At 37.4% G+C, this 27,207-nt stretch overlaps 1 protein-coding gene across 2 annotated transcripts in view; it reads right to left on the bottom strand.

Moving 5' to 3' along the window:
- Positions 1–320: 320 nt before the first annotated feature.
- The window catches only part of thbs3a (thrombospondin 3a), a 97,175-nt gene continuing 70,288 nt past the window's right edge, over positions 321–27,207 (bottom strand). For both annotated transcript variants that reach the window (XM_039752308.1, XM_039752316.1), the window contains 4 exons: positions 25,722–25,918; positions 11,062–11,234; positions 8,157–8,296; positions 321–7,509 (listed from right to left, as the gene is read on the bottom strand). In XM_039752308.1, coding sequence (XP_039608242.1) covers positions 7,448–7,509; positions 8,157–8,296; positions 11,062–11,234; positions 25,722–25,918 — 572 coding nt within the window. In that variant the 3' untranslated portion in view covers positions 321–7,447. The remainder of the gene's footprint in view (positions 7,510–8,156; positions 8,297–11,061; positions 11,235–25,721; positions 25,919–27,207) is intronic.

The following is a 27,207-nucleotide window of genomic DNA, read 5'->3' as shown; positions in this document are numbered from 1 at the left end:
CTCTCTGGGGAAGACATTATCGGGGCCGAAGTGATAACAGCGGGCTGTACCGAGGAGGCGACGGGGTTATTTAGCTGAACATCCGGAACCTGTTAGCCTGTACTTTTGCGTCCTGTTGTTGTGCAGGTTTACAATTCTATATGAAATAAACAAAAAAGTCAAGCAGATGGTCGCGCGTTGTTGTTCGTCGCGGTCCGCATTCGCGTAGTCGAGTCGGGGAGGTAAGTTGTTGACGAGCCTAACGCGACGCGAGGAGAAGCGCGACAGCAAGTGCAAATCAAGAGTATGAACCACAGTGGACGGGGTTTTTTTTCTCGGGGTCGCGTCTAAAATTTGGGGGAGCCCATCGGTATTGCCATTGTGAAGCAGTATGCTCATGCGCCAGTGGGTGTGTGACCACATAACTCGATGACAATGGTGTGGAGCCGCGACTGTTGGAAAACTTTATGGTAAGCTTTTTTTTTTGTATGGAATACATCGTAAAGCGAAGCAAGTGTTGACATTTATCTACTTTAGCACGTAGGAAAAGACGTGTTCAGTTTCTGCGCGTGTTATCGCACTTATTAGGCTTTTCAAAAAGATTACAGTCCGTTGCTATGAGACAGTCGCATGGGCAACTGTTGAATGCCACCAAGTTATTCATTAGCTCAGGTTTGTTCACTTTTACAAGGCACAGAAACGAAGAGACGGAGGGAGGGGAGCTGGGGGGTTAGTTCTAGGTTAACACTTCCGAGGGTTCAAAAGTTGGGAGCGGCATCATCTTGGACTGCAAGCCGTGTTCCTTTGGACTCAACTCGTGCTTTTATTGGAAGATGTATATTTTTCGATTGTGCTTTACGAAACTTTATTTTCTATATATGTGAAATGTGTGCCAGTGATAGCATAAAGCATTTCAGCCTTTGACATGGCAGCAAACGTTTGCCAAATTTAATTTATCGTGGCTGTAGTCAGAATGTTGCCAAGTGTGAGAAATTAATCATTTCACGGGTGTTGGCGATAATGAACCATTTGACCATCATTTAGTTAAAGGGCAGAACTCAATCTGGATTCTGATTCTGCGAAATGGAAGATCAGTGCAAGCTTCACTGTTGAGCACTGGCAAGGATTTCACCTTAGCCTCACATGTTGGGCCTCTCCCTCCATAAAACAAGACAGTGATGTATGCTGTAGTTGTGCTTTATGGTTTGGTTAATTGCCTAGTCTTTCATTAATTTACTGCATGTTCTTTGAAAGCCCAATAATGGGTGAGATTGAGTGGATGTCAAAAAGTTATTACCATTTGTTTTCAAGTTATTTGTGATCACATCAGAATTAACTGAAAGTAAATTATGGAAGGTATTTTATGTCAATATTACACAATCTCCAAAAACATGGTAAATATCAGTTGTGCTTTGAATGGCTATCAAACTGGTGGAAGCACATTGCAAACACAAATTTGTGTGAGAGTTTTTCACAAAATATGATGTTCGTAAAACTTTTGGGTTGTAAGTTCTTTAAAAAGGCACTTAAATCATTTGTTTTATTGCAGACTGTAATTATATTGGCAAGAATCCCTCAGATGTGTTGAAACCATAGACTGCATTCTAAAGGTTTTTCTTTTTATATATTGTTTTAAATGTTGCCATAATTAATATGACACTGAATCATGAGTAATTTATGTTTTATATCCATATTTCTGCATCCATTTGTCAAGCTTTTTTTCTTTAACATTATTTATGATTGGGATGCCTCAAATAGAAATACTTTTTAAAATACAAGGTGCAATACTGTGGCAAATCCCTGTTCTGTACCTTGTAATTCAGCTGCATATGGCAGTTTCTCTTTTAATAACTGTTTACTGAATTACTTTTTAAGAATTGCTTTTTCAAATTTATTTTCTTAAATATAAATCAACCATTTAACACAACAATTTGTAAATGTTTTCTTTGTTAAGCATGTTGTATCTTTGTTTAATTTATACAAAGTGGAAATATTTTCAAAGGTTTTATGCTGTAGATAATTATTTTAACTTCAGCTTCCCGCCTGTTATTAGGTCAATATATGGTGTTGAGTTCATTCTTTTCTTAATCTGTTCAGACCATCTCATTTAGCTGGCATAGCTCATGGTTATTTAGAATAACTGTTAGGCAGGCATGTTATCATGACTGTTAGGGGAATTGCATCTATTGCACCAGTGTACTGAAAAGAGGCACCCTACTAAGTGGATTGCGTGATGCTTATTCACTGGTTACCTCCTGCATGTCTCCTTCGAAAAAGAGAGTTCTTCAGGTTGATACAAAGATGTCCAACTGAGTGTGAATTTGCTCTTCTAAAGTATTGACATGGGTATGAGTAAAAGTGTGTTTTCACCCATATGGCACCAGGTTTTTAACTGGTTTAAAATATACCTCGTCGGATCATAGTTTTTGCCTTGTGGATGAAGTAAAGTTTTATTCTTTATATATAGCAAAACATAATCAAAAGCTATGACTGGCTACAAGTGTTGGTTTCCAAGGGGCCTGTAGGTATGGGACACGAGTGCATTGTTGTAAAATACCCACTCAATATTGCACTCGTCCCGGCCTCCAGGCTACTATGGGCTTATCTGCAATAGAAGGTTCATAATATAAACAACTGCTGGATTTAGTGAAAAGCATAAGGCCACAATGCTACATTAAAAATATAAAAACAGTATTGTTAAACACAGCAAGAAAAAAATTTGAATTAATTGCTTTGGGGAACTGCTTTTATTCAATTTCTTGGAGTCCGCTCATTCCTGCTCTTTAAAAGGTTAGCCATAATTTATCGATCATTTAATTTTGTTTTACTTTCGTCTTGTTTATTTCTGTTTGTATTTTCATGATCCACTTAGCTAAAACTGCTTTCTTTGTTGTACTTTTAAGTTTTCAAGCATACATTATAATTTCAAAATTGTCTGATTTGTTTTCAATACTTTACATCTAAAGTAATTATGTATCCTTGGCACTAACATTTGAATTATCTGCATAAAATGCATATGTTGGATCACTTGTACAAAGAGTTGTGTGCAAAATCAAATGTTTGTTATGCCATAGAAGAATATGAAATCCACTATACTGTTTGCCTGACTGACCAGAAACAAATAGTTTAATTGAAAAGTTCCTCTAAAACGAGAAATGAGCTTCTGGTGTACTAGGCCATTATTATTTGAAATTTATAAATCTGTTTAATAATACTTAGAAAAGTTAGCATGTTTCCCAGAGCAAAAGTTAACATGATCCTGTGTAGATTAATATCTTATTATAATTGGTGTTTTATAATGTATCTTACAAGTGTGCTTTTACAGATGAATCAAAGAGATTTTCAATTTCTCAGTTATCAAGGCCTTCCTGTCATTAAATTTTAGTGGTTGCGTCAAGGTGGAAGCTGAATAAATACTACTAGTAAACACTCAGTTTTTCCTTTTCTTAATGATGAAAAAGAGTTATTTTTCAAACACCACCCCTAAAAATAAGGGCCAAGAGTGCAAAAAAGGAGACTTTAATAGGAGACATTAATATCTCTGTGGATTTCAAAGATTTTGGCTTGTTGTGGAAACTTTTCATCTGCTTTTTTCGATCTCTTTATTTTTATAATTCATAAATTACCCTTGACAAACAGCTTTAACAAAATGTGTGTTTTATTTATTTAAATTCTAATATTTTATATTGTATTACCACTGCTTCAATTTAACAGTTTTTTATGTAAATTACTTTATGTAGGATTTTCTGAATTTTTTACCTATTATGTAATTAGAAGAATATATAATACAATTTACACAAAAAAGCTCTGGTACAGTATTAAATTATCGATTTGAGAAGTTGAATATGTGGAATAGCAATGGGCATAGCTGAATTTTTTAACATGTCAGTTAAAGGTGAAAGTCTAGAACCATTGCGATATTTTTGTTTGAAGTTGCATTGATCAATTTTGAAGTTTCTTCAACTTTTTATTTTTAAATCTTCATTAACCAAACATGGCATTAAATAAAGGAAGTAGTTCAGAATAATGATACATAGTCATTGTATTTCATTGAGTTCTACACTATACCTAATTAATTATCTTGTGACAAGTTTATTGTTTTTTATACTGGGTTGCCACATCAAAACAAGTTTTTTAATGGCTTCTCTTCTTTTTTGTTTTGTGAGTATACTGTATTACTGTACGCTGAAAACTAACCATATTACGGCTGAAGTATTCAGAGTGCTTTGTTTAAATTATTATATTTATATAATAGCGTACTTTATTTGAATGCTTTATTAAAATAAAATTTTGGTTCCAGCAGCAGGTACAAAGTGATTTTTTTTGTTCAATCGAGTTATTTGGGGCAAATAGGAAAAGGTTAATGATAAGCATAACTAAAAATTCTTAAGACAACTTTCTTTTTCCTTCTCTGTGTAAAATCACAAACTGCAAACATGGTCCAAAAAATAGTAGCTAGTTATAGTTAGTCCCACAGCATAGCCCTGAGCAGTCCAGGATTAATTCCCTGTTATCTTTAAAGAATAACTAGTAGAGTGTTATTGTAATAAGTTGCTGTGTGTTTTGTTAGAAAATAATGAGTGAACAAGAAGAGGGTCCAGTTTATTCAATAAAATAGTGATGAGGCCACCAGTTTTCCAACTACAATATCCATACTTTGCCACAGTGATTGTATTTAAAGGTTGTGCCATGTAGTGTAGGATATTCATAATCGATTGTAAGTTTTAGGTAACTGGAATGTCCTAGCAAGACTTCTTTTTATAAAATTTGTGGAATCAATTTAGCCACTTAGTTATGTTAAGCTAAATTTACAGGTCAGGTCAGGTTGGGCAGTTTGCATTGTTACAGCATGTTGCCACACCCACCACATGAAGAAACAGCTCGGGATCACGGTTGGCAACCGCCAAGCAGACAGGCGATCCGGTCCTACCCTCTGAAAATGACCATCTATTTGCCACATCCAGGTGTTACCTGGAAGTCCACTTGGCCTGGTCCAGCGGATTGGGTCCACAACAATAAGGATCCTGCAAGCCAGATCACCCAAGAGGAATCGCACCACATGTCTGTAGTGCCGTAATGACACTCCCTCACAATGAAGGTAATGTGGCTCATTCAGGACTCCGTGAGCAACCGCTCGTTCGACACAAAGTCAAACCAGTGATACCCAAGGATTATCTACTGAGACACAGTACTGAAGGAGTTTTAAATGTTCTGTGGTAATTTAGGCAAACACTTGGGGGAAATAAGGAGAACAATTAAATAAACTATATTTATAGTCATGGGACTGCATTTAAATTCTGGCACAGTCACTATTAAGTTTGCATTTCAGTCTTTTGTCTGCTAGTAGTTTTCTCCCCTACATTACAAAAAATGTGTGCCTTAGGTTAATTGGTAAATTGGTCCTAGTGAGAGTAGGTGTGCATGTGAGTATGTCCTGTGTTTGGCTCTTACAATGTCCTAGACTGACTCCTGCTTTTTACCCAATGTTGTTAAAATATCTTCCTTCAAAAGTGACACTTTATTTGTATTATGCAAGTTTAGATGATGGATTTAATATTACAATAGAATCTTCGAGCAATGACTGCTCTTATAATTGTGGACCGATTTTGTGGCCAAGATGTTGGACTGAAAATCACATGATTTCAGGTTTATTATTAATTGATTACTTTCAATTTGACACAAAGAAAGTAACTTAATCTTCCTTTCTTTTGGTTAAATAATATTAATAATGAGCATGTTTTGTAGACTTATTCAGCCGAGTACATATTAAAACACCTCAATGCCTTGTTTAGTTAATTTTCCAATTTTCATTGTGTTTAAAGGACAAAGAATATTTTAGCAGGATCAGGTGCAGGGCAAATGCTAATACAGGCTGGTATACCACCATATTTGGATAGCACCCTCATTCACACCATGTCAACACTTTGTATAGGTGTTTCAAAACAAATCTGTAAATCATTGTGTATTGTCTAGAATGTGCATAGAAATAATAACGTATAAGTTTAATGTGTAAACGTTGAATTTGAATAAAAAAATGTGATTTACTCAACCTAAACTTACGTAATATGAATGCTGAATGGGTGGTTTTGGGTGATACAGCTAAAACATTGAATATAATAATAAGAAATGGCAGACAGTTTAATATATAAAGTCCATCTGCAGGACATAGGCAAATTGATGTGAAACTTTTTGGAGCAGAGAGTAATTGATATCAAATTTTAAAAGCACAAACATTTTTATTTAAGAAAATTCTTTTGGTTAATAGTGAATAACAAACCTAAAGTGAAGCAATATAAATATGAACTATTTATTGTGTAGTAAAATAAAACAAGTTCATAAAAAGACAAGTAAATAATGTTCTAGATGCATAAAAAAGACATAATGATGTGGTAACCAATTTTGTTAAAGTTAACATTTTTATTCTATTGACTTTCAACTGTGTGCATACTTAGGATGTGCTTGTCTCCACATAAACAAATGAACTTGTAGCAGCTTTTGAGAGGGAGTCCTAGGAATTAGATAAATATATAATTAGATAAAATATTTGTGACTCAAAATACGGTTATTCATTCTGCCTCATTAAAGTTGTGGTTGAACATAAAATAGTTTATTTGAGCCATTTTTGCATAGATAGGGTTGTAGGGGGAAGTGTTTTATAAAAATATGCTGCTGGGTATGGAAATACTATGACTATATTATTTATAATCGGTTAAATTTATAAGCGCTTTTTTGTAGAAGGTGTCTAGAAGAACTTTCAAATATAAGTCAATAAGAAGTTAATTGCTTTAATAACCGTCTATGGTTAAGAAAGGCCAGTTTAAAGAAGGTGAGGATGTGGTGCATGTATGTAAGCCTTTCCAGTTTACGGCAAGGCAGAAGGAGAAATGCACTAGAATGGTTGTGATAAAAAGAAAAAAAAATATTCTAGTTACCCAAGCCCCCAAGGAATGATTTTTTTTTTCTAAGACCCAAAGAGAGAAAACTTACACCATAGTTTGTAATCTGGATTTTCTTTCCCTGAGTATTTGTCATAAGATTAAAATGGTGGGGGGCCAAAGCGATGTGCATATTCTTTGATTGTGCATCTAGAAAATATTCCAATTGCTTAATTAGCTGGTTTGTTCCATATTGTGCTCACATGGTATTGTAACAAATTTTAGAACAGAACAAATTTTAACTGCATTAATTAATACAGATCTTTAACCAATTCAGTAGAACTATTTTTATATTTTTGAGTTAAAAAAACCTTGTATGGCTGTTGAAGAACAAGATATTAACTCTTCTTTTGCTCTCTGCTTTTGTACTCGGCTGTATTCCAAACACATATCTTAATCTTTATGGGACTGCCCTGCTACATGAAACCTGGCTGTCCAATCACACCCAGTCCAGTGTTCTTTGTTGGTTTTTAGGAGGTTTGAACAGATGATTGTTTAAGTCTCTTTAAGTTTGTAGGTTTTTGTCTTGCCTGTCAGTGGCTGTAGTTCAGCTGCAGTTGCTTCTTGTATGGTTCAAAGTCTTCAGGGATTGTGTCTGAAATATTAAACCAAAAATTTTAATTCAAATAACCACAAGACCTTCAAGACTGTAACACTGGAGATGTAATTATATTGGTTTTCCCACTAATTAACTGGTTGTGCCAAAACCCAAATAGAAGAATATACAAATTTTGCTTTGTATAGTAAACTTGGTTTTGTACAAAGCTCTAAAGCAGCTTAAGAATGATCCACTTTGTCAGTGTCAGTTTTTTTTAGCCTATACTAAAGCATGCTTCTAACCCCTCTTCCTCCTCCTCCTCCTCCTCCTATACTGAAGTCAAAACATATTTTAAAGAAAATACCAGGTTATATCCTTCTTTTAAATGGACTGGTGTAATATAAATATAAGTAATGTAAATAACTTTAATCACAGAGTACTGAGAAATCAGGATATGTAAATGATGACACATGCTGCTTGAAATGCCCTTTTTAAATTAACTTTGGTCTTTAAGTAGGATAGTCACTGTCTTTAGAGAGAGACTGTTGAACCAGCTGAAGTACAAATCATGCATAAAGTTAATTGAACTTTTAAAGCTGTCTAGTGTATTAAAGTTTTGTGATTTTCAAACTGACTTCTAGCAAGTGTTCATGAAATTTTAACAAAACTACATTAACATGCAATAAAAGGAATATTTGGATTACCATTGCAGCGGTAGCGTAGATTGGACCAGATAATATTTTCTTGAGAAAAGCAGAAAACACCTAACCGTCCTCCTCTCATTGTGGTGTCAATAATCACACCTGAATCAGCAACCAGTCCAGGACCCTCATAAAGTTTCACTCTAAATTAAATGAAACAAATGAGAAGTCAACACACCACAAGTAAGAGCAAGCATTACTTAGAAACTAGAATATTTATACCATAAAGGGATGTAATAATATTGAACAAAGTATAAGCACCCTAAACAGCCCAGGTAAATTGTGTAGTCACTTGACTCTTTTCAACAATGTGTCAGGTTTTCAAACCTGGTTAATGATATCCTCTGTACATCAAGGCATGTATTTAGCAGTTACTGCTCTAGCAATTGGTTATCTCTCAAATACTTTGTAACTCTTAATTTGCTATTAATAATTTATTAATTATAATAATTAGAATAATTAATTATAATGTATTATTCAGATATAATATTTGAAAATAATTGGTGCCTTACATAAAATACATTAGCATCATGATAAAAAATTTTTATAACTTGTGCTTATTAATAACCTACACATAGTCTGGATTGAGGAGGCTAATTAATAACTGTTGTTTACACAAAGTTAGTTAATGTGACCAGTAAACATTTTTGTAAAGACAGAGTAAGATTAGAATTATAAATAGGTTTCCATTCAGCACTTATTTGATGTTGACAGTGAACTGAAAATTCTTGATGATTTTTGGGAGAAATCTGATGAAAGTATGTTACAGTATCAAGTTAATTTTATATTTATACACCATTGTATCTGACACAGAATAAAAAAAATAAGTGGACTTAGCGATGCATGCACAAATAATAAAACATACAGAAATATTCTTTTTTTTATAAAACTCAAATGGTAGCTGAAATAGTGGGTTTTGCTCTCTCTCTTTTTTTAATCCTAGTGTTTAATTCATTGAATGAAATTGGCAGCCCGTTACTTAATATTGTACTTTTAATGTGACTTCCCTCATTACTCTCTACTAAATTACAAATGATTTATTAGAATGGATGGTAAAAATTGAGTCTGTGCAGTTCTTTTCTCTACAGCAAGAGTATTAATCAAGAATCACTTAGTATTTGCGTGTTGAAAGGAAGGCTTCATTAAAGCAAAAGTGGATGGCAGATACTTTATCCTCTACAGCCCCTTAACGCACATATTTGGTCTGCAACTTTCCTAGAGTTTCCCACACTCTTAAACTCCCTTTCGTTTCTGATTTTCCCCTTTTCCTGCCTCCTTCCCTGTTCGATGATGTCATCCTCTTTAAAGAACACAAGTGAAAGACTGAAGGGGGAAAGAAAACATTTTGCAGGAATATTGCCAAAATGTTCATTCTTCTTCATTCACTGGCATTTAGCTTTTAACTCCCTGGTTGTTTTCTCAATCCAGTCTACCACTATGCTACTGAATACAAAATAAAATGAATGTGATTGCCACACAGTAAGGTAGTGGAATATTAAAAAAAAATACAAAAGTGCACTTATTTTACAGCCTTATAGGCATATATTTAAAATAATGATTGGCAGGTTTATTTTTTTCAGGTTCTGTGACTTTGTATTTTTAATAATGTGTAGCCCTTGTAATCATTAACTTTAAAAATAAATCAGCCTTAGTATAAATTACTAAAATTTGAAAATACAGTTAATTTGTATTTAAATTTTGTTTTGGCAAGCACATCTATGCTTTATTTTTGTCTTGCATTTTGTTTCTGTTTAGTTTTCTAGTTTTGATTTTAATTTCTGAAATGTGGGCTTGCATCCCAACTTGCTTCTTTCACCTTTTAATTTACTCCTTCTTCTTTACTCCTGTCTTATGCTTGCCTTATTTCAGAAGTGTCTGTATACTGATGCAACCAAGCCAGCCAACAATAATTTGCAAGGGGAAGCCACATTTTGAATTGGAGGGCAAAATGTGGTCTGCTCAGCAGCTTTGTGTGTGTGTTTGTGTGTCACACTGCCCTCCAAAATCCTCTTTTTTATCATGCTGTCCAATCACTGAGTATATCTATGGTTCTCTCTCTATGCCCCCCCCAGACCCCCCACTCTGGTGAAGGCCTACATTTTTGCATGTGAAAGAGTTCTCTGAGCCGCAAAATTCCTGCCAAGGATTTGATCACTATGACAACTAGGACAATGCTCGTTTGGGGCCTAGCATCTCTTTGATGTTGCCTGCAAGTTCTCAAAAGAAGACCAAGTTGTTCCTCCTTCCTTCAGCATGGATGTTTCTAGAAACTAGCGTTGCCCTCTAGTGTTCATCATTATAATGGCTATTCAACATGCCTACTAACTTCAACTTCTGCATTTCCCACAAGATACCAATTAATGTATCAAACAGTGCCAATCTGTTTAGAATTTATATTGCCGATTTTCCTTTAGCCTTCATCAATCTGATATCCGTCTAAAGTTAATTTTTAAACACTACTACTCTGTCCTGATTACTGCCTACTCTTTGTCTAACCCAGTTAGGCAATTGTATATACAATTTTAGAAAAGATTGTCAACTTCACTAATGAAGCATTACAAACACAGTATTCTTTAGCTTGGAAAATGATTTTATAGGATGCTTCATAAAGAAACTGATATTGTATTTTAGTAATAAACACTCATTTATTATTGTAAAAAATTTCCAATTCGGTGTAAATCGTCTGATTCAGTAATAGTTCAAAAGCTGGATTTAGGAAAAAAGCTTACTTAAACTTTCAATATTGTAATTTCATGAAGCCCTTTATTATGGTATTCACTGTAGGAAGGCACTATACATCTGTATACTATACATTTCTTAGCATATCTTTAATACACCTCCATTTCTCTGTTTCCTATTATGGCAACATTGCACTTATACTAATATGTACTCCTAGTTTTAGACCTACCTGATGTAGCCAACTTGAGGCCGATGGCTCAGTTGCCAGCGATATGATGTTTTGTCCTTCCAGCCCACATTACGGGGGTCCTTCCACAGAAGTGTCACTTCATCCAATGTATTGCCTGTGTTCCACAGTGCATTCCGCAGGTACTCCCCAGGACCTGTTTTTGACTTTACTGCCTTGAAGGGAAAGTGTGACATTGACAAAATGAGAAAAGAATGCTGATGAAACTACAAACAAGTTCTGCCTATTCAGTGGTTTTATCCTGTGCTAAACATGTTTTTGTCCATTTTTCCTGGCATGATAGGCAGATCTGGCCTAAAGTAAGAAATAATTGTGGAAGTATTCTGTTATATACTATTTAATATTTATAAAAAATGTTTTCCATACTCAATATCATTTTCTGTGCATAAAACAGTACACCTCAGACAAACTAGTTTCAAAGCAGTAAAGAAAGTTCATTAGAGGGTACCTTCAAACAGATTTAAACCTGCACAGTGGCATTGGTTAGTCCATGGTGAGAAATATGAAATTCTTATATGAAACCCACAATAGCTTGGAAGACCATTCAACCCCAAACAAATGCATTACCTGTATTATAAGTATATGGAAATGAATGGTGGTAGTTTGTAAGAAATGTGGCAAGTTGGTATTGTGGTAATGCTACTGTTAGTGGCTGGGTCAGTTTGCATCTGCTAAAAAAATGGCAAAAGTTAATTGTACTCAAAAAGTAAAAGAAAGAAACAACTAATATTTTGGCTGCTCCCAGCTTTCATTTATCAGTAGCCATATATACATTTTGTATTCCATGAGACCAAAATTAAAAGAAAAATACTGTACTGTACAACACATGACTTAAAAATATGAGATATGGAGACCTCATGATTTATAGTTTTGTTTAAATGTGTAACCTGCCTGCGGTGGGCTGGCGCCCTGCCTGGGGTTTGTTTCCTGCCTTGCGCTCTGTGTTGGCTGGGATTGGCTCCAGCAGACACCCATGACCTTGTAGTTAGGATATAGTGGGTTGGATAATGGATGGATGGATGTGTAACCTGCTGAATTAGAGTAAACTGAGATCGTTTGAGGTTCCTACAAGCATACAAAAACAAGTGAGGTAATGTAATAACTTGAATGGAGCTACCTGGTAACACCAGAAAAACTGGATTCCAGAATGTGAGATAATTGAATTACACTGACACAATTCAACAGATTATAATTAAGCTGCAAACAGCATTAAAGTAACCACCACTTGCATTGACTGCTTTACTGAATCCCTTCATATCTGTGATGACAGAACCTCTAAAAAGACAACTTTTAAAAAATAATTTTAATTGTCATTTCAGACAATAAAATTAATACAATGCAGACAACTGTGATACAGCTGCATTAAATACAATTTAAGACAGACAAAGTCTATTCCAGTAGAATTTTCATCTTACCAGTATTTCACATCCTTTAAAATGCCGATTTATATACTGTAACAGCTGTGAACAGTTTTTAATTATCCATGCCCTATATATAATTATAAAACAGAAATTACTGGATACTGATTTAGCCATGTGAACCAGTCACCAATGTACTTTTTTCCCTATTGCCACTGAATTTTTCAAATACAGTAGTCTTGGACTCTGTTTTGCACTTTTGGTATCTGAGCACTTTAGACTGTATATGACGTCTTCCCTCTTTGATGATTTTTGTCTGTTAGTTGTGGCTGTTTGGTTTGTATACTATTTTGTACCTTTTTCTTTACTTTAAATCATAGTCAAATTGCATCCCCAAGTAACAAATTCCCAGTTTGTGTTCTTTCCTCTGCCTTTTCTAACAGCCCCTTGCAGGGTTTGCCTCATGTTACTTGTTAACATTTCTTCTTTTTTGTAAACTAGAATTGCAGTTTGCTAAAATCTAATACTACATATAGACTCATGGCTAATATGCACAATTGCTTGACAGAAGTATGAAGAACTTTGTGTCCATAGAATGAGAAGGGGAAGAAAAATTTGTAACCAGAACTACTGTAGCAAAATGTACCTCAGATCTCAAAAATGAAATATGAACTTGAAGGAAAATAATGGCAGGATGAGGCTGTGTGTATCCTTTTAGAGATGAATGGTAATGGAGTAACCTGGTCCTCTTATTACTGTATTGTGTAACACATTTTAATGTGGACAGGAAAATGACACCAAGGAAATGTAGTACATTCATAAAGGGAAACTCTTACATTATTTGTTTTAAACAAAATTAATGTTCAGAATGATGTCTTTTACCATTAACTGATAGTTGACCACAGATCATTACAGTGTGACACATTCATGCAACAATTCCTAGTCAAACCACATTATACAGTATATTAACTAGTCCAGCATTAATATGAGTATTATTAGTTAACACAGATACATATGGTATGTTCAATTGAATTTTTAGTTTAGCATGTCTTAAAATAATATTAATCTTACCTCAATTGACAAACAGGACAGGTCAGGTTGGGGAGCATGCACTGGCATAGAGCGTTGCTGCACCCACCACACAATGAAACAGCTCGGGATTCTGGTTGGCAACCTCCCAGGCAGCATGAGGTCCAATTCCATAATTGGGGAAATGACCATCTATCTGCTGCAGCCAGGTGTTATGTGGGTGTCCCCTTGGCCTGATCCAGCGACTCGGATCCTCAACAATGAGGATCCTACGAGCCAGATCAACCTTGGGTAATCATACCACATAACTGACACTCCCTCAGAATGCAGCAAATGTGCCTCATTTGGGACTCTGTGAGGAACCTTTCATCCATCCATCCTCGATACAAAGTCAAACCAATGATACCCAAGGATCCTTTGAAGAGACAGTGTACTGAAGGAGTTCATTCTTCATCTTGTGTCACTGGATAGCATACATGTCCCGCAATGATATAGTATAAAAGTAGGGTTCAAGACTCTAAAGACTTGGACCTTCGTCCTTTTGCAAAGATATTGGGAGTGCCACAGACCCCTTTCTAGTGACTTTATGACATCCTTTTCTCTCCCAGTCGGTCTACTGACTTCATAGGTGGGGTCACCAGAGATAGGAATGTTGCTACCGAGGTAAGTAAACCTTTTGACATGGTCGACATTCTCTCCACAGACAGACATTCTGCCAATGGCTGTGCCCAAGAGGTCATTACATTAGCCTGGATCTTGGATTTTATCTAGGACACTCACAAGCCCAGACACTCATACTGTACTCCTTTTTTCAGTCTCATGAGAGCCCTGATTGGAGCCTCCAAGATCACAGTATTGTCAGCAAAGTTAAGATCAGTGAATCTTTCTTCACCAACAGATGTCCCACAGCGGCTGGACTGTCCTTGCCAAACACCCAGTCCACTCCTGACAAACCCCAGAATCAACTGGGAAAAATGCAGAGGTTCTGCCTACATTCTGCACGGGACTCGCAGTACCAGTGTACAGGCCGGCCATCCCACAAAGTCTCAGGATATCCCACAGGACAGCTCGATCAACTGAGTTGAACACTTTAAGAAAATCAACAAAGAAATTCTGCTGATATTAGTGTCTGCGCTGCATAAGAACCCTCAGTGCCAGAATGTGGTCAATGGTAGACTTCTTAGGCGTAAAAACCAGACTGTAGTTGCTGGAAGCGAACAAATGATCACGGATCTTATCGAGGATGACCCTAGCAAGGACCTTACCCAGCACCAAGATTAGTGTAATTGCCGCATTCCAGGCGATCAACCTTCCCTTTCCTGATAGGGATGACAAGTCCTGTTTTCCAGTCAATTGGAATTATGTCTGTCTCCCAAATGGAAGCAATGATTGCCTGAAATGCAAGGAGGACAGCCTTACCACTAGCCTGGAGAGGTTCACCCCAGATTCCACAGATCCCTGCAACCTTGCCCACCCTTAGATAGTTCACCACTTGTGCAATCTCAGTGAGATTAGGTGGTTCACAGGTAATTGGAGGATCAGCGTCAAGAAATGTGGACTCAGAGATGTCCAACATATTAGCTGGAAGATTAAATTAGCCAGCGGGTCAAAATTTCAGTCTTCTATAAGGACCATTCCATCAGCCATCCTGACTGCGACTCTCCGAGGAACGGATTTGGATGTGTGTAATGCTTCAATTCCTGTGCAAGCAGGATGTAGTTCAGTAGACCATAGATGGTGTGCCATTTGTTCACAGATTCCACTAACAAACACCTCCTTATCTGCCCTCAGAGCCTTAGCAGCTGTCCTTCTCAGTTCCCTGTAGAGACCCGAGTTGCCATCAAGCCATGCACTGTGACTCCTCTCAATGATATCCAGGGGGCCTTGAGAGATGAAACATCTTCTGGGAATACCGGCAATACCAACACAACCCTTAGCAACATTCAGGGTCTTGTTAAGGAAGGTTTCTCACATCACATTAGGAACAGCAGCTGCACCCATGTCTGCAAGTTCCTTACACATACTGCATGAAAACTCATTAGAAACAGCCTTATCTTGGTGTCTGGCCAGGTTCAGCCTCATTCTGCTAGTAGGTGGTAGCCTAATGGACCTAACAGGATTTTCAGAGTAGCAACAAGTCTGTGGTCAGAATTCACAAAATGGGTACTTCTGTAGGAGCCTTCAGCATCTGCCCACAAGGATGTGATCAATGTCCTTCATCGCACCACTAGTATTGGAGTACTAAGTCCAGTGATGTGGCTCAGGGCACTGGAATTGCATTTTAATCCTTCATTTTGGTGACTGTTTTATGTGACTCCATGTGAGATTTTTGGAAAAGTGTGAGTCCAGTCTTTGTATAAAGGTACATTACCATGTTTAAACTATGGAGGAAGACTATTGTGGGCTGCATTAGGAGTGGGCAGGAGGAGGAGTACAGGAAGCTAATCAAAGACTTTGTTAAATGGTGCGACTCAAACCATTTACACCTGAACACCAGTAAGACCAAGGAGCTGGCGATGGATTTTAGGAGGCCCAGGCCCCTCATGGACCCTGTGATAATCAGAGGAGACTGTGTGCAGAGGGTGCAGACCTATAAATACCTGGAAGTGCAGCTGGATGACAAATTGGACTGGACTGCCAATACTGATACTCTGTGTAAGAAAGGTCAGAGCCGACTATACTTTCTTAGAAGGTTGGCATCCTTCAACATCGCAATAAGATGCTGCAGAAGTTCTATCAGACAGTTGTGGCGAGTGCCCTGTTCTATGCAGTGGTGTGCTGGGGAGGCAGCATAAAGAAGAAGGACGCCTAACGCCTGGACAAACTGGTGAGGAAGGCAGGCTCTATTGTAGTAGTAAAGTTGGACAGTTTGACATCTGTAGCAGAGCGACAGGCATTAAGCAAACTCCTGTCAATCATGAAGAATCCACTGCATCCACTGAACAGTGTCATCTCCAGGCAGAGGAGTAGCTTCAGTGACAGACTTTTGTCACTGCCCTGCTCCACTGACAGATTTGAGGAGATCGTTCCTCCCCCACACTATGCTCTTCAATTCCACCAAGGGGGGTAAATGTTAACATTATACAAAGTTATTGTCTGTTTTACCTGCATTTTTATCACTCTTTAATTTAATATTGTTTTTTATCAGTATGCTGCTGCTGGAGTATGAATTTCCCCTTGGGATTAATAAAGTATCTATCTATCTATCTAGCTAGCTAGCTAAATACAACTTTTGAACTTGAACTTCAGTGTGAATGGTGTAATACTGTGAATTTCAGCCAGCACATCTGAAGACCATTCTCATACTGTCAGCATTGATTTATAATTTATGTTTGGTTGAATAACCTCATAATCTGTCTGGATATTTGTGTTGCTTTGTTGCTGTTTGCTGCAGAAACTGTCTTGTATGCTGTTTGCAGTGAAAATCCATGAATGTTTTACTACCGTGCCTTTTATAGAATAACAATATGAGAAGAAAACTTTGCATAAAAACAGGACATTCTATCTAACATAGCATTATTTTGGAAAGTTGGAAAGCTGAGTCAAGATTTCAGAGATTCCAAGGTGCTATCTGGCAGGACACGTCAAGATAAAATATTCCATTCATCTAAAATTCTATGTGGAACCTTTGTGTAAAACTTAGTTGTACTTATTTTTCATCTTTGTTCCTGGATTCTGAAGGAAGAATTTATTTTAAGGTAACAATTGCCTTCAGTCTGACCTATTCCTTAATAACTTTGAGTACTTGGTCCATGGCACTTGTTAATATGGAGGTAAAAAAATTCACATGGGAATCCAGAGGTGAACAACCAAATGTACTTCACAGGCTAAGCTTTGTCTGTCTTTATTTGTCATAAGTACAGCAAGCTATATAACCAAGTATCCCATCAGCCTTTTGAATCAGCCTTCAGTACTCTCTCTTTGTGGACAGCAGCTCCACTAGGACGTATACAGGTATATATAGGTATATATATATATATATATATATATAAGATGCTGCCTGCCTGGCCAAATCCTGAAATCGAGGAAAAGATTGCACATTGGCCAGTCAATTTACAGCAACATTGGCCATTTCCTGATTTGGCCGGACACTTCCTGCTTTGGCCGATTTTGGGTTTTGGCCGTAACATATATATATTTTGATTAAAGTGTACTTTTTAGTGATGTTTATTATGTAATTATAATCCCACAGCTTTATTACCATTAATTTGCCACAAAGTACAGGTCAAAGTCAGGCTGGGGAGCATGCAGTGATGAAACACATGACGAAACAGCTCGGGATCCAGGTACAGTCTCATAATCAGGAAATGACCATCTATTTGGCACAGCAAGGTGTTATGTGGGTGTCCCCTTGGTCTGGTCCAGCCTCTCAGGTCCTCAACAATGAAGATCCTGTGGGCCAGATCAACCGTGGGGAATTACACCGCATGGCCGAGGTGCTGTAACTGATTCTCCCTTAAGATGCAGGCAAAGTGCCTCATTTGGAAATCCATGAGCAACCGCTCATTCGACACAAAGTCAAACCAGCGGTACCCAAGGATTCTCTGAAGAGACACAGTACTAATGGAGTCCATTCTTCATCTCAGGTCAGTGGATAGCGTCCATGTCTCACAACCATATAGCAAAACAGGAAGCATGACCCTACAAATTACCCTGCTTCTTAATTTTAAGTAAATTCACTTCTAGGGATTTTTCTGATAATGGTGCATATGCCAACCCATGGAATTTAGTGTCACCTTAATATGTAAACAGCTTCTATCAAAAACATTTTTAGAAATTAAAAAGAACAACAGCCCAGGACTTGCTCTTTCCAGAACCCAGTTTTATATCCGCTTATCTGGAAAGATACCCTCTCTTTACTGTATATAAACCCATCATTTCATTTAAGCAGTGATTTGCATGCCAATTTTGTAGTATCTTCTAGTTTAATGTTTAGTTTTTTCATTAGAAACCTCATGAAATCTTCTTTCGGCTGGTCCCATTAGGGGTTGCTACAGCGAATCATCTTTTTTCCATATCTTCCTGTCCGTTGCATCTTGCTCTGTTACACCCATTACCTGAATGTCCTCTCTCACCATATCCATAAACCATCTCTTGGGCCCTCCTCTTTTCCTCTTGCCTGGCACATTTTAACATCATTTTCCCAATATACCAAGCATCTCTCCTCTGCACATGTCCAAACCAACTCAATCTTGTCTCTGACTTTGTCTCCCAAACGTCCAACCCGAGTTGACTCTCTGATGTACTAATTTCTAATCCTGTCCATCCTCGTCACTCCCAGTGCAAATCTTACCATCTTTAACTCTGCCACCTCCAGCTTTGTCTCCTGCATTCTGCTCAATGCCACCATCTCCAGCCCATAACATAGCTGGTCTCACTACCATCCTGTAGACCTTCTCTTTCACTCTTGCTGATACCTGTCAGTCACAAATTACTCCTGATACTCTTCTCCACCCATTCCACCCTGCCTGCACTCTCTTTTTCATTTCTCTTCCACAATCCCTGTTACTCTGTACTGTTGATCCCAAGTATTTAAACTCATCCACCTTCGCCAACTGTATTCCCTGCATCCTCACCATTCCACTGACCTCCCTCTCATTCACACACATTCTGTCTTGTTCTTACTGACCTTCATTCCTCTCCTCTCTAGAGCATATCTCTACCTCTCCAGTGTCTCCTCGAACTGCTCCCCAGTGTCGTTAACTGATCACAATGTCATCAGCAAATATCATAGTCCGTGGGGACTCCTGTCTAATCTCGTCTGTCAACCTGTCCATCACCATTGCAAATAAGAAAGGGCTCAGAGCCGATCCCTGATGTAATCCCACCTCCATGCTGAATGCATCCGTCACGCCTACCACAGACCTCACCACTGTCACACTTCCCTCTTACATATCCTGTACAACTCTTGCATACTTCTTTTCCACTCCCGACTTCCTCATAAAATACCACAACTCCTCTCGAGGCACCCTGTCATATGCTTTCTACAGGTCCACAAAGACACAACGCAACTCCTTCTGGCCTTCTCTATATTTCTCCATCAACGCCCTTAGAGCAAACATCATATCTGTGGTGCTCTTTCTTCACATGAAACCATACTGCTGCTCACTAATCATCACCTCCCTTCTCCCTTCCTCCACTTCTCTTTCCCATAACCATGCTGTGGCTGATCAATTTTATCCCACTGTAGTTACTACAGCTCAGCACATCCCCCTTATTCTTGAAAATCGGTACCAGTACACTTCTTCTGCACTCCTCAGGCATCCTCTCAATTTCGAAGATTATATTCAACTATCCACTCCACTCCACTCCACTGCCATCTCTTCTAAACACATCCATGCTTCGACAGCTATGTCATCTGGACCAATGGCCTTTCCATTCTTCAACCTCTTCATAGCTGTCCTTACTTTCTCCTTTTTAATGTATTGCACTTCCTGATGTACTATCTCCACATCATCCATCCTTCTCTCTCTCACATTCTCTTCATTCATTAGCCTCTCCTAAAGTACTATTTCCATCTGCTTAACGCACCCTCCTCGTATGTGAGTATATTTCCATCTTTATCCTTTATCACCCTAACCTGCTGCACATCTCTCCCAGCTCGGTTCCTCTGTCTAGCCAATCAGTACAGGTCCTTTTTTCCCTCCTTAGTGTCCAGACTGTCATTTAACTCATCAAACACCTTCTCTTTAGCCTTCGCCACCTTTCTCTTCACCTTACACCATATCTCCTTGTACTCTTGTCTACTTTCTGCATCTCTCTGATAATTCCACTTCTTCACCATCCTCTTCCTCTGTATACTCTCCTGTACTTCCCCATTCCACCACCAGGTTTCCTTGTCCTCCTTCTGTCCAGATGTCACGCCAAACATCCTTCTTGCTGTCACCCTTGCTACTTTTGCATAGTTGCCCAGCTGTCTGTTAACTCTTCACTGCCACCCAGTGCCTGTCTTGCCTCCTCCCTAAACTCAACCTTGCAGTTTTCAAGTTTTCAACTTCCAACATTTGATCCTCGGCCCTGCCTTCACTCTCCTCCTCTTCTTGATCTCCAACTTCATCCTACAAACCACCATCCTGTGCTGCCTAACAACACTTTCCCCTGCCACCATTTTACAGTCTTCAGTCTCCTTCAGATTGACCCTCCTACATATGATATAATCTACCTGTGTGCATCGTCCTCCACTCTTATATGTCACCCTATGTTCCTCTCTCTTTTTAAAACACATATTCACCACAGCCATGTCCATCCTTTTTGCAAAAGCCACTATCTGACCTTCTTCACTCCTCTCCTTGACACCATACCTCGTCTCCTCTGTTCCCTTCACCAACATGTCCATTGAAATCTGCTTTAATCACCACTTTCTTTCCCTTGGGTACACTGTCCATAATATCAAATGTCCAAAAACTATGCTGTCTGTTAACATTTCTACTGTATACTGACAAACTTCATCTCTGTTTTGTATGTTGTAATTATTTAAATAATTTCATTGCAAAATAACTTAACTAGTTGATTGTTGCTCAGTTATCAATATTTAACAACTAACTTCAAATTCTTATTTAACTGTAGCTTTCTTGTGTTCTTAAGCCTCTTGAATAAAGTTGCAATTTTTCCCTTAAATGGTTTTCTTTATTTACATGTTTATTTTATTATGAATTGCAGGAGTGATCTGTCCTGCTTCAAACATTTGATATAAAATAATCTTCCATTGACTAAAATATTACTTTAAATCTAGCCTTTTGAACTTCATTCATTAATGCAATTGTAAATTTGTCGCAGCTTAATAAGTAAGCTTTTTCAAAATTTAATTGAAATTCTGGTCTTATTCATGTTGCCAAAAGAGTTTGAAATCCATTATTTCATAAACATGAAGTCCATTATTTCATAAACATTGAATTTTGCCTCTTTAACTGTCACTGCATTCAGTATTCCATCTTAATTATTACAGAACCAGTAAAGGCACACTGCACGATAACGTGCAGTGAATACACTTGATTTGAACATATATCAATTTAAGTTGGATTTGTAGATGGATAGCGAATGTGTAGTTTGTAGTTTTTTTAGTTTATTATTTTTTGTGTGTGAACTGTTCCTCTCCTTGTATGGATGTAGAACAGAAAACCATAAAATTGTATTTCTATTAAAACTGAAAGTATGTTATCTAATGTAGCACTTTGCATAATATTAAACTACAGTAGATGATCTCTCAGCAGAGTTTGTGTGTCTTTACATTTACTGTCTGTGGATGCATTATCCGTATATTATTATACAGTTTTTCTAAAGTTAAAATGCATGGTGAATCTTTGTTATTGAAATAGTTTAGATTAGAACATTTTGTCCTTTGAGTGAATAACATCTGTTGAATCTTCCCTTAGAGAATTTGTGGTTTTGGTCTCTTTTATTTGAAGATTAATCTATCTGGCGTAGAGTTTATTTTCTACTTCCCTTATCTAAATGCCATTAGTCACATTTAGGCATGGCTAAACACACACAAGATGCCAGTACTATATTGAGAAGTATCCACTTTTTAAATCGTTTCATACATAACATTAAATAACCTAGAATTTCTGCTTGTCATTAGTGACATCTATGAAAACTGAATTGACTGTTACGATGTACAGCACGTCATCTCAATCATTGATTTATTATACTTATTATACTTTAGACATATAGCAAGTAAACCTGAAAGTCTGGGATAATGTGCAGAAAAAAAAAACACTTCTAATTCCTGATTGTAGATTCCAGAGTCATAGTTGGTGACTATATGTAAATGATGAATTCTCTCAACTAGTGAAATAAATTGCATTTAAACTCAGCCATATTTTTTATCTTGGGTCATTTTATTACTTTGTGATTTTAAGAAAATTTAAACACATTTCCATCCATCTATCTCTTTTGCTAATCTGCCTATTCCAGTTCAGGGTTGTTGAGAGCTGAAAACCATCACAGAAGCATTGGGTGAAAGACAAGAAGTTAATGGGGACCCAGTACATCATTTACTTTATTGCATGCCCATACTAACTTACACTGAGACAATTTAAAGCTTGCAAGTAACCTAACCAGCTTCTCTTTAGAATGTGGTCAGAAAGCTTCTTAGAAAATTCCAGAAAAAATGCTCTCATTTGGTGAGAATCTGTGAACTAATGTGACAAGATCAGGCCAAGATTCAAACCCAATCTCTTCCCCACTGTGTTACCTTAATGCCCTGTGAGTTCTGGGTTGGACAAATAGGAATTCCGGCCGGGATGGAGGTTGATTTACAGCCACAATAGGAAAACCACAGTGGAGGGACAAGAGAGGTCTGCTGCCCAAAGTTATGTTCTCCCCCTGCACACATGGTGGCAGAATCCCGTTGGTGGTACATCCATAGGAATATCTGCAGGGCAGGCTGGGAATTGCAGTCCCATGGGACAGCCCTGTTGGGGGTGCTGCAGGGGATCATTATACCCTTTTTATAGACTAAAGCCTAAACCTGAAGTGCTTGCAGTGTGCAGTGCTGTGGAGCTTGAAGTATTTCTGTCTCTTGTATAAAAGAAGCTGAGCTTCTGTAAGGTCAGTCAAAGTCGGGAGGAGTGTGGGTGAAGCTTCAAGGGAAGTGTGGAAGGAAGGAAGAGATCTATTATTATTGTATTATTGCAAAAGAGAATTTGGAAACTGGGGGAAGTAAAAAAAAAAAAAAATAAAGAAGATCTCGTGTTTGTACCCAAGACTGTGTTGTGTAGTTTTGTCTGAGGGATTTGGAGCTCTGCTACAACTCCTGGAGGTCACAGCTCTTAAACATATCTTTTAGTAAATAATGTATAAGACAAAACAAAAAAAACAGACAAAAAGTCATAAAGATGTGTCGGGATATGCATAAAATTTCATATAGGACACTGTTTATGAATTCTTAAAACCATAAGCCAATACATTCACTTCGCCTTGCAACTTCTGTTTAGGAACTTGTTGGTAATGCAAAAATCTTATGAAGCTGTATATTTATGTATGCATAAAACCATAAATAGAATAAAATTTTTACCAAGCTTTTCTCCTAAAGTGATGGTTGGCTTAGGTGAAATAGCCTTTGACTTGCCCCTTCCTATGACAATGACATCCACAGAGTTCTATTTTCTGGGATCTGTGTAGACTGGAGTTTTTCTCCCTTGGCAGGTAGATGAGAACACATCAACATTTAAATGTTATTGTTCCCTTTGATAGAAAGATTCTGCACACAAAGGAAATAAGATGAAAGTACTCTCTCTTTATATGTCCCAGTCTAACATGATGTTAGAAAGCAGGCAGTATGGTAATTGCAAGGGTCTCTTGGCACTGTCCTTAAAGAAATAATGTTATGTTCTAGGTACCAAAAGATGAAAAAAGAGAATGATACTATAACAGTATTTGTATTCAATAATGTAGCCAACAACAGGGGATGCAAAGGAGTTCCATCTGATTTATTGAATTACTGCTGGTCATTGGCACTTCAATTTCCCCAAAATTGCTAACATATAAATCTTGTCTGAGTCTCAAAGTTGCTGAAAAAAAATCTTACATTAACAGATTAACAGAATTTGACTTACCACCACTTTTAAACTCTCAGGAACTCACCATGTGTGGGCAGCCAGTGAACATGCTGCCTTACAGCACCGGTGCCTGTATGAAGGTATGGCAAGTTCAAATACAATCCCAGAACTTTTTTTCCATTCTGTTGTGGGATGACGAAACATGCCACATCAGATAGATAAGCTTCTGTTCTGTCCAAAATACCCGTGTTTCTTATTAATTGTGCCTGCATTCTATACATTATACTTTAGTGAGTCTGCTCATTGGTTGTCAACTCTCACACACAGAGGACAAAAACAAACCCGTTCGATTTTACCAGTGTGAGTTTCAAACCATTCTGAATGAGTCACTGGGGATGTCAAACTACATGACTGATGGTCACATGAGTGTACCATGACAGCTTCTGACTTGGCTGAAGTCATATAAATTAACACTGTGACTGAAGACTGCGCCTTAAGCAAACATGGGCATAAAGTAAAAACATCTGGCCAACACTGGCTAATCTACTGAAACAAACTGCAGGAGAGTTGATAAAGAAGATCTTTCTGAGTAGCTAGCTAGGGTGTCAACTTGCTCCATAAGAGCAACACCCACAAAAACACCAGAACACTAACCTGTTCAAAGGCAGCAAGTTCTGTTCTAACTTCTACTCATGACAAAGATGGATTAAGAGATTGTGTGGACACTGTAAAAGAGATGTGGAACTCTTGTTACTTTTATTATTGTTATTGGGATATTACTTTCTAAGGACAAACTACAGTTGTAAAAGCAAGTGGTCTTAAAGTAAATATTCCATTCAAAATTGAAGCATATAACATAAGCATGAGTACTTAAGGTCATACACTAAAAATAAACTATATATAGCATTTTCTGCCAGCTGTTTTATGCATTGATAAGCAAGTCTAAATGCTGTGAGTTAATGTAAATGTCTTCGTCAGGCCAGATACAAGATTTATTCATTCATTCAGTCATTTTCTAAACCAGGAATTATTTTTTCATTTGTAGTTTGGCAATATCATTTGGTGAATCTGTACTGTAGAACGGCAGACCAAAAGGTAGTACTAAATTGTGGATTCATAAACTTTGCCTGCATCAATAAGTATACGTGATTAAAATAAATGTTACGTTTGGCTAAAAAAAATAAGAACAATCAGAGGACTTTTGCAAACAAGAAATAACCTTAAGTGTTTTTTAAAACCTGTTAATAATAATCATTTCATAAAAGTGTTCCCATTATTTAAAAACAGCTATTTTATGGTGGAGCAGCACTGTGATGCTCTGGTTTCTCTTGCCACTTTGCAGCTCCAAGAGGCTGGGTTTGAACTCTGGTCCATTCACTAACTGTTTGGAGTTTGGAAGTTCTCTGTTCTTCTGCACAGACTGTTCTCCCATAATTTAGATTAACTGATGACTTTATATTGGGCCAGTATGAATAAGTGAATGTGGCCTGTGACAAACTCATGTCCTATCCAGAGTTGGTCCCTGTTTTGCACCAGTGCTGCCAAGATGAGCTGTGGTGCCCCCTTAACGCTAAACTGGAACATGATTGTTCAAAAATGTATGGATAGGTTTTTTTTTTGTGGTGATTTAAAACAGTTTTTGAACATGTTTCATCAGTACTTGCCTTGGGAAAGCCTAGGGTTCACTGTCTTCTTACTCACAGAGGCTATGACCTATTTTCTACCAAGGTTTAAAGAGAGAAAACTGATATCTCACCTTGAGTTGTAGGCCAGGTTCTGCCACAGCTCTGAATGGAACTGACTGCCAGTATGCCTGTTCTGTTTGCTTCCACATGACCACATAGAAACTGGAACTGTCCTGGTAGCCAAAGATGAACCCAGCGTAGTCATCATCGGTCATGGTGTTTACATGAAATGTGCCTTCAAAATCTACACCATTGAATGCCGTGTAGCCTAGGAAAGGGGGACACAGTCATAATTTGTCATTACAATTAGTTTTTAGGAATTTCATCGTGCTTGTATTTTTCTCTGTTACTGTTGGTATTTTTCACTGTCCAATCAAAACATAACAAACAAAATGTCTCTTTTGAACAAAGACAAAGATATTAGTGAAGGTTGGTTTCACAGACTTTTGGAATGTTCTTTCCACATTCTATCTATCTGGGTGCAAGCATGGGTGAGTGCATAAATGGACATCCTGTACAGGCCTGGTGTCTTCTACCCAATGCTCTCAAGACAGACTTCTGAGAATGTCACATTACAGTATGCTATCTTAGTTATTTTAAAAAATAAAGGTAATGTAGTTAAACAAATGATACAAACTAAAGTGTACATTGTCATATTTTATGGAATATGTTGTTTAATTGTTCAGTGTCAGGGTAGACCACTTGGGAATGTAAGTAATTGGAGGCAAGTGTTTGAAAATTAATGAACTAACATTCAAACGTAAATCTGAGATGCCCTACCTTATTAAAAAATTACAAACTTTTTGTTCTCTCTTTACAACAGAGACCTGTTCAAGCGCAACATAGCCTATACAAAAATTATTTTAGAAGTCATGGGTTGTTTAAGCTCATATTGCTGAATAGGGCTTCCAAAGGCATTTCTAAAGTTTGGACCTCAATTAGTCCAGTCAGGTAAATAGAGTACAAAAGGAGGAATTCCTTTAGCATCGATTCTGTCTTCCCAGACGTGGATGCTCTACAAAGATCATTGCCAGAGCAAAGCTGATAGTGAATGCTTGGGTGACAGCTCTCTGCATGTAACTCTTATGTATATTTGCATATGGTAAATTACTGCTTTTCTAAAAAAATGCAAAACAACTCAGCTGTGATGTGGAAAAATGAAAGAAAGGTTTTAGTAAAAGTAGACAGTGTAATAACTACACTCTGAAGCATGGTGGGTGAAGCATCATGGGGTGGGACTTCATGTTTGCCTCAATGGTTGAATGTCTTGTAAACATTATGGAAACAATGAATTCCAACCAGCATCTGGGAATTATTCAGGGGAATATCAGGACACTTGCCAATGTTAGGAAATTAGAGCCAAATGGAAAATCAAAAAATGGTCAAAAAAGTATTGTGGATCAAAGATAAATAAGTTGATGTGATCTTGCAAACAAAATCAAAATGTTGATCAAAACTCAGGAGTCAAAATGTAGAAAAAAAATGATCCTAACTATGACTAATATTATATTCCATAATTATACTAAGATCTCACAAAGGTTTCCATTTTATCAAAAA

Source organism: Polypterus senegalus, chromosome 1 (assembly GCF_016835505.1).
Source record: "Polypterus senegalus isolate Bchr_013 chromosome 1, ASM1683550v1, whole genome shotgun sequence".
Classification (NCBI taxonomy): Eukaryota; Metazoa; Chordata; class Cladistia; order Polypteriformes; family Polypteridae; genus Polypterus; species Polypterus senegalus.
This window is presented reverse-complemented; position numbering and strand designations above follow the sequence as displayed.